The sequence below is a fragment of the Phoxinus phoxinus genome (genome assembly GCF_949152265.1).
Source record: "Phoxinus phoxinus genome assembly, chromosome: 19".
NCBI lineage: Eukaryota > Metazoa > Chordata > Actinopteri > Cypriniformes > Leuciscidae > Phoxinus > Phoxinus phoxinus.
The window spans coordinates 3,644,267-3,652,636 of record NC_136894.1 but is presented as its reverse complement, the minus strand read 5'-3'; the positions used below and the strand labels follow the sequence as shown (position 1 = coordinate 3,652,636).

General features: G+C 36.8%; 1 protein-coding gene across 1 annotated transcript; it reads right to left on the bottom strand.

Moving 5' to 3' along the window:
- Positions 1 to 1,835: 1,835 nt before the first annotated feature.
- On the bottom strand, positions 1,836 to 8,370 carry bfb (complement component bfb; the record flags this gene model as incomplete). Its single annotated transcript, XM_079591269.1, has 11 exons — positions 8,282 to 8,370; positions 7,824 to 8,039; positions 7,150 to 7,335; positions 6,660 to 6,833; positions 6,421 to 6,516; positions 6,117 to 6,262; positions 3,830 to 3,980; positions 2,722 to 2,853; positions 2,273 to 2,365; positions 1,954 to 2,091; positions 1,836 to 1,846 (listed from the first exon to the last, which is right to left on the bottom strand). The coding sequence occupies exons 1-11, from the start codon at positions 8,349 to 8,351 to the stop codon at positions 1,836 to 1,838; spliced, it is 1,413 nt and encodes a 470-aa protein (XP_079447395.1). The 5' UTR covers positions 8,352 to 8,370.

Sequence of the window (8,370 nt, the reverse complement as noted above, 5' to 3'; positions counted from 1 at the left end):
CCAATTTTGCCATAGTCAGCCAAACTCCCTGTCCGCCATCTTTATTTTCTTTTAAAACCTACTTTTTCGAACTCCTCCTAGACCGAACGTCCGATTTTCACCAAAATCGGATCCTGTCATCTCCAGACCGTGCCGAGTAAAAGTTTTGGATTTCGTGTCGATAGACAAAACCGTTTTCGTATACCGCAGTGGCAAAGTTGAGGCATGATGCCAAAATGACTATTCAGGCTTTATATCTGCAATGCCTTGACAGATTGACACCAAACTTTGTATGTGTCATTGTCACTTCACTCTGACCACATCACATCAGTTTCGTAACTGCGCCACCTATTGGTCGAAAGTGATAATCATATTTTTAGTTAATGTATGTGATTTTTCAACCATTTTGCCAAAATGAATCTTTAAATGTCTTCAATTGCTCCTTGCTGCAGTTTGTCTCACACTTTCAGCCATGTAGGCATATCTTGTCATCTGCTTTCGCGCTTGGCCCCGTAATGGCTGCTTGCAGCTATATTTAGGGGCCAAGCACTGAAGGTGCGGCAAGTAGAAATTTTTAAGAAAATCCCATTGTCCATTCCACATATTCAAACTAATGCATTCTCTCACATACAAATACACGAGAATTAAAGGGCACCTATTATAAAATTTTGAAATGTACCTTTCATGTAGTGTGTAACATAGATCTAAGTGAACAAAAACATCCTGCAAAGTTTGAAATATGAAAGTGCACCGTATATAAAGTTATTGTCTTTCAAAAGTAAGAGTCGACTCTGAGTCATTTTTATGAATCGTTAGAAGACCGAAGCTTTTTCTCTGACTAGATGACGTCAACTTGTCAAGTTATTTGAACACGATACGCCCACTTATTGCGCTCCAAAGCCAGCAGGGAAAATATCATGGCGACGAGACGCTGTGTTCTGAAGTGCGACTCAAAAGCAAACTTGTTTCATCTGCCCAACAAGGAGGAGCATTTGAAGACTAAGTGGCTACAATTCATATATATAACTATACCACAGAAGTATAGTCCGAGCTTGTGCTTTGGTCGCGCCATTTTGAAGACGATTGCTTTTTAAATGCAATCAAACTGATATTGAAGGAAGGTTCATTTCTGTGTATTTGCATCAGCTTCCTCCTCCGTATCACAACCTGTAAGTGTTATTAATAATTGTTGCTTTTATGTTTTAATGTAGCATGCTTAATAATTATTTTGTTTGTTGTGTAAGCACCGTTTAGCTTCTAGGTCTTCAATGGCAATTGTATTGAGATATGTGAAGTGTTTGTCGTTGTTTTCGGAGTTGTCTTAAAGAATAGAGTAATACCTCGTAACGTAACTGCATTTTTTTTTTGTAAAAACGTTATGTTTATGCATCGGGCTAACGCAAACAAAGACTGATTGTGCTTTTACAATATGAACTCTGGGCTATGCTCGCTATAACATTAAATTCTTTATCTTATTTTTAGTTTTTACTACAAACTACAAAGCAGTGGACTATAATCATTATTATAACACGATTTAATTGATAAAAGCATCATTGTACTCCGTGTTAAACAATAAGTATTATCTCTGTAAACACTGCTGGGTCATCTGACCAATCAACGTAGATTAGCGTCGCACAAAGGAGGGGTTTGTAAAAACGAGTCGTTGAACGAATCATTTGGGAGTCGGTGAGCAAATCAGGTAAAAATAAATGCATATTATACGACAACAAAAGTGTTTTTTGACATTGCATGCACTTAAAACTGTTGTTGGGGACTCCCTAAACAACATTAGGAACATTTTAAATGTCATAATAGGTGCCCTTTAATTACATTTTCCGTCAATGGTGTCAAACCTGCTATGACATATCTAAAGGCACCATGTTTGAATTGAACAGAAGCAGGAAGGATTTATATCTATAAATACAATATCTAAAAATGTATATCTATATTAAATATAAATTATAGCTACAGTACCAATCATTTGGTCAAACGTCTCCTGCACCTTGTCCAAGTCTGGAAGCATAAAGAAATATTTTTCTTTGTCCCTCAGTGACACCAAGCCATTCACGTCGTCTTTATTTACATCCTTTCCAACTCCAAATACATAAAGATCTGGAAAGAGAGGACACATTTGTATCAATAAACAAAATCAATAATAAAGTCTTCTAAATCAACATGTGCAGTTTTTGCTGTCCCTGATGATAATGCTTGTAAATGAAAGACAAATTTGAAAAATACTACTAGTCCTAATTATTTGATTTCATAATAATGATTAATAAAATGCATTGCTTACCAAGTTTCTTCTCACGCTTTGGATCATTTTTGATGATGTGATATTTGATCTTGTTCACTTTAGGTATAGGATCCCCCCCCATGTTTGCGTGACCTATGAAGTAGGAGATCAATTGAGATAAATTACAGTGAATATTTGCTTTAAAGTTGATCTCTAATTTATTTCAAAATGTCTGTTGGGTTTTCAAGTTTTATGGGGACTTTCCAGACGTAATGATTTTTATACTGTACAAACTGTATATTCCATCCCTTAACCCTAACCCTACCCCTAAACAACACCCACAGAAAACTTTATACATTTTTACATTTTCAAAAAACACAATTTAGTGTGATTTATAGGTTGTTGTTTTTCCTCATGGGGACCACAAAAAAAAGACATCATGTACATACATTTGTGTTGACATGGTTTGAATAGTAAATGCAAATTATGAATGGAATAGATGTAAATACCATCAGTGAACACAATGATGATGTGTTGGGTCTCAAGGAAGGACGTTGCATTGTTGAGCTCCTCTATTTTCATGCTCTCATGAATGTCTGAATAGAGTTTGGCAATATTGGTACCTGTGCGATCACCTTTATCTGTCACAAAAACAAATATTACAATCAGCATTTTTCCTAAAAAGTTTCTCACTAACTAAATAATTCTAAAAGCAAGTGACTACATTAAATAAATAAAAAGTAAAGATTAAAAATTTTTAATTAATCTAAATAAGAACATGAATTGGGATTTTGTTTTAAAAGAATATATGATTTGTTTAATTCTTACTCTACATTGGATAGCAATGAACAAATATCCGTAAAGGGGTGATGAACTGAGAAATCAAATTTTCCTGAGCTTTTGACATATAAGAGGTCATCATACTATAAGAATATCCTGTAAGTTTCAGAACTAAAAACTTCCTTGTTCGTCCAATAAAAGCTTTTATTGACACCAGGCACAGCGAACGACAGGTTTTTCAAAGTGATGATGACGTCAAAGAGTATCAAAGACCGCCTCTGCAGAAAAAGATCAACGCCTACTTCAACACTGCCTGTTTAGCCCCGCCCACCGATTCGCACATTGCATGAAACTCATTATAATATGCAAAACTGTTATCCAATCATAGTGGGCGTTTACTTCCAAGTCTTCAATGCAGCACACCTATAAAAACCAAGCGTTTCAGGAGCTAAGTAAGCTCAAAACCAGGGTAGAAAATAGCCTAGCTATTACTTATTCATTTTGATGTTTTTGAATGTAAAAACCAAGCGAACGTCATAAGTTGACCTCAGACAACAATATAAAAAATGTTAAAAAGCCAGTTCATGACCCCTTTAAGTTAGTCTGTAATATTACAGCCTAACTTAAAGGGGTTATACTTGTATATACAAGTCTACCCAACTTTATTCAGACACCTTGCTATCCTCACATAAATTAACTGTAACAAGTTGCTGTACCCCTAAATGTAATATTTTGGCATGGCACATTTTTCTGTAATTATCATCTCTAAATCTGACTGTATCAATGTATACAATAAGACTCATGTATGTAATGTATGACAATAAAAGCCGTACTTACCTTCATAATTAAAATTGTCCAGATCTTCAAAAACCTTCGTTATCTTATCTTTATCTTTAATACTTTTAAAGTTCTTCATAGTGATTATCGGATGAACGTCTGTAGCAAACATCAGGATCTCATAGTTTGGGGAGACCTCGTAAAAACTAATCTTTCGGGAAAGAGCAATAAGAATTCAGAGTTGGAAGCAACATTTGTCGGTTATCCAATCAAAATGCTGGATTTAAATGTGGTTATGTTAGCATTAATGATAGCATGAACAAATAGCAAGATGTAAACGATAGCATGAACACATAAAGAGTTCAAGTCCACATGAAACGACATATGCATTTTGCTTCCATAATGTGAAACAGGATTTTCATTAAAGGGGTGGTTTACTGCTTTTGTTCTTTGCATGATTTTATTTATGGGGTGCAATATAACATGTCTTCGTTTTTTTTTTTTTTTTTTTTTTTTTGACTTATTTTTCATAAATTTGACCTTTATTGTAAGCCGCTTTCTCCTCTGTCATTTGAACGACCGGTAGACTTCCTGATTCTATGAAACCACTCCCTCAGAAACAGGCAATGGGCTCAGATTGGTTAGTTGGGCCGGTGCGTTGTAATTGGCTAAACTGCGCAGTGCAAGTTGTCCAGAAACTTCACGCCCATCACCTTTACGGGCGAAAGTCGCATGTGCTCTGGTCAAATGTAAATAATGGTTTCAATACTGCCGTACAGTTTGAGCCAGAGTCAGACCCAGAAAGCGGCAATGACGAGAGTCAAGCAGAACCTCCCCAAACACGACTCTTACAAAACGTTTTTGAATGGTACATTTTTTTTATTATTATTATTCTATTCTACTATTATTATATAATAATTTCGATACGCTGTTACTTGAAAATGCCACTGCTGACACTTGTTAGCTTTTGAGATACGGGTTTCTCCTGAATAAACATTTAATATAACTGAATAAATGACTGAGTAATACTGCAGCTGAAGTTTGCTGTTGCGATTACATATATTTTTTTAAACTTTATACACGTTTGTCTTTTACACAATATAGCATCGAACTAACTGGCTACTATAAACAAACAGCTTTGGCATTGGTTTACGTTCTTGATCAAATCGAAAAATTACTTCATAAAGTATACATGGAAAATGACAGCTGGGTGAAAATAACACACTTTCGACGGCATGGCTACAGCTCTCCACTATAATTCTTCCTCTTCCACAACACCGCAGAAATATGGCCACGCCCCCTTTTTTGCATTATTCCGGAGGGAGGGTTGATGTAAATGTATGGGTTAGCTACGTATAAAACCCGGGAAGTATCTCGTTGTAGTCCCATTCGAGTCGTTTTTGTAGGCATTAAACTTCCTGATTTTTAAAAGACGACATCTCTGCTTACGTTGAACTTTCAGCGCAGCAACTTTGCAGATACTGTTCATGCACCAACAGCAACATTACACACTATTTAAAATGAAAAAAGTGAAATCGCAATCAACCACCCCTTTAAGATCTAATACAGTGTTCAGATTTCATCCTCCGGTAATTGCTTGGATTGTGAACCGTGACCGTTCCAGAGCGGAATGCAAGTATACTGTGGATTGTAGGGGACTACTTTCCCTCTTGAAAAACATCAAAGGCCAAAGTAGCTATAGGCCAACAGTCGAAAGTGTAGCCTTTCAAAATATACTCCATTTAATAATGTGCGTGAATGCAGGTGGTCGACACATTCGCTCTAGAAAGATTCATCATTGATTCATCATTCATCAAGTGACTGCGCTATTTTTCTCCAGAAGTTATGATCGCGAGCGTCTGTTGTTGTTGCAATTTCCGGTATTTTGTTGTTTGTATTTTGTTTTCTACTGTGAAAAAACGGCCCGGTCCAGTGTTGTCATGTTGTTGAACAACTGATTAGTGCAAAACAAATACAATGCGCATGTGCATGTGCAACCTACGCATACAAAGTCAACAAGAATCAAGTGGTGACAAAATTTGCGTCACGTGCACTGTATGTAGACCCCGTATGCATTTACATTTACATTTAGTCATTTAGCAGACGCTTTTATCCAAAGCGACTTACAAGTGAGGACTACAGCAAGCGAGTCATCGTGAAGAGGCAAAAATGACGCAAGAAGTGCTCAAAATACAAAGTTCAGGCATTGCTCAGAGTAGCATTATTTTTTTTATTTATTCCCTCCATAGACAGGCAACGCAACTACCACTTTGATGCTTCAAAAAGTTAAAACTAATCCATATGAATTGAGCAGTTTAGTCCAAATTTTCTGAAGAGACAAGATCACTTTATATGCTGAACAGATCGAATTTAGTTTAATGGTATGTTTTGCCTTGTCAAAATGTTCCTTATCGATGCTGTCAGATGCATCCACAGCAATGTAGATATCAAGTTTTCCACCCTGATCCAAAGTTATTTTCTTCCCCTGCTGATCTGAAGACAGAAGGAACAAGGCATTCACGTTATGCATTCACGTTATGGATTCACATTATTTTCTTTTTCTGAGCACGCCAATTATTAATGACGATGAAAAAACGTGTGTTTGTTTATAAATATGATTAAGGCTATAAACCACACAAAATTTACAGTACCTCCTCCTTCATCCTGTTGAGAAACTGCTAGATTTGACTTTAGAGCACTGCTGAATGCTTCTGACGCTTCCTCTGGTGTGTCGTATGTGAAATGTGCTGCACAATATTTACACAACAACATTATAGGTGCATTATCCAGAAAAGCCACATTTCAAAAGCAAAATCTCTTATTTTTGAGAACACAAGTCTATACAAGGCACATTATTTTGGAGCTTCAATGTAGCGATCAGAAGACTCACCGTAGCATTGCGGCTCTGTCCCTGACCACTGGCCACCATCCTGACAGACTCGCTCTTTGGAACCAATCAGAGTCAATATTCTGTCACAGCGGTATGTGACTTTGTCGTCAATGTTAAACATGTGGCCTGTTCGACTGCTACCAGGGGGAACGCCAGGATCAGGACAGTGATCAGCTGTGAGGAAGTAACAAAGAGACAAATGGAAGTGAAGATCTGTGGACCTCCATTTTATCTAGGCAGATGCATGGAGATTTCTAATGAAATTTGATATGATTGCGATGAAATTTCTGCTGGAACTGTGTTGAACTCACATCACATCAGATAAAAACGCAACAGAATACACATCACACATCAGTACAAAGTGTTTTTAAGCTAAACCCAAGGACTCTGGTATATGGAGAGATATTATACCAGGAACTAAATGAGCATTTTTATATCTGATTAATTAATTAATTCATGGAAACTGCTGAAAATAATGGCAATTACTCACAGTCACGTCCACAGATTGGTGTAGTTCCATTCCACTTCCCATTAGGCTTGCAAACACGGACCGCCGTGCCACGGAACTTATAATCGGGATGACATGAGTAGGTGGTTGTGTCATTTACATAGTACGTGTTTTTATATGGGGTCACCTCTCCATTCTCCAAAACACGAGGATTGGGACATGTGACCTCTAGAATAAAAGCATGAATAAACACATACTGTAGAAGAGATGTTTTGAAACAGCCTCAGATAAAAAAAAAAAAGTTTTAAAACATAACTTTGCTTCAAAATAGTCCAGCATTTATTCATGAAATAATGACTCAAAATCACGGTGATCATATGGGTGAACGTGATTTCACCATGTATAACCTGTTCCTGGATTTACATGTTTTGGTGATCCTGGAACAATATTCCTGTCCAAAAATGTAGCTTCCCCTAAACCTAACCCTATCCATAACTTATCCCTAAAATCAGAGGGAAATTATAGGTGAATAACACAGATGTAGAAGCTCCTAAACTGGTTTGTAAGCCTAAACTTGGCATAAACTCTAAACGTATCCCTCTAATCTGATTGGTTGAATGGAATGTTGTTCAAGGATCAACAAAGCTGTTGATCAAGGCACATGTTTTACTTGGTGAAATCACGTTTCAACCACATGATAATGTCTTGTTTCTTACTTTGGCACTTTGGGGGTTTTCTGGCACTAGTCTTAGGGGTCCAATGTTCATATTGACAAAGACGTGACTGAACAGATGGGTAATATCCATCCGGACAGATGTATCTTAGAAAACTCCCATCTGAATAGTTATTTGAAAGAACGAAGCTCCCTCCATCAATGTTTAGATTCTCCTCCGGACATGATCCGTGTCTTTTGGACATGGAGGATGGAGCACCTAGACAAGCAGATCATTGGAGGAGATCACAAGAAAAATAACTTTTGTTGCGGTTTCATTTCCAGAGAAAATGCGTATACATCCAAGCCAAAATACAGATTTAGATGAGAATTATTTGTGAGCTGTCTATCACAAAGTCTTTAATAGTACCTTCATTTTTTTAATATATTCCTTTCATGCTAAAAGATGTTTTGTCTCTAAATTTCAGAATGTATTTAAATTGATTCAGCAAAAAGACTTACCTGCAATAAGAGGACATATCATTGCAAGGATTAACCAATTCAACCGCTGTTCACACTCCATGCTGTTCATTCAGTTCTTCAGCTGAGAT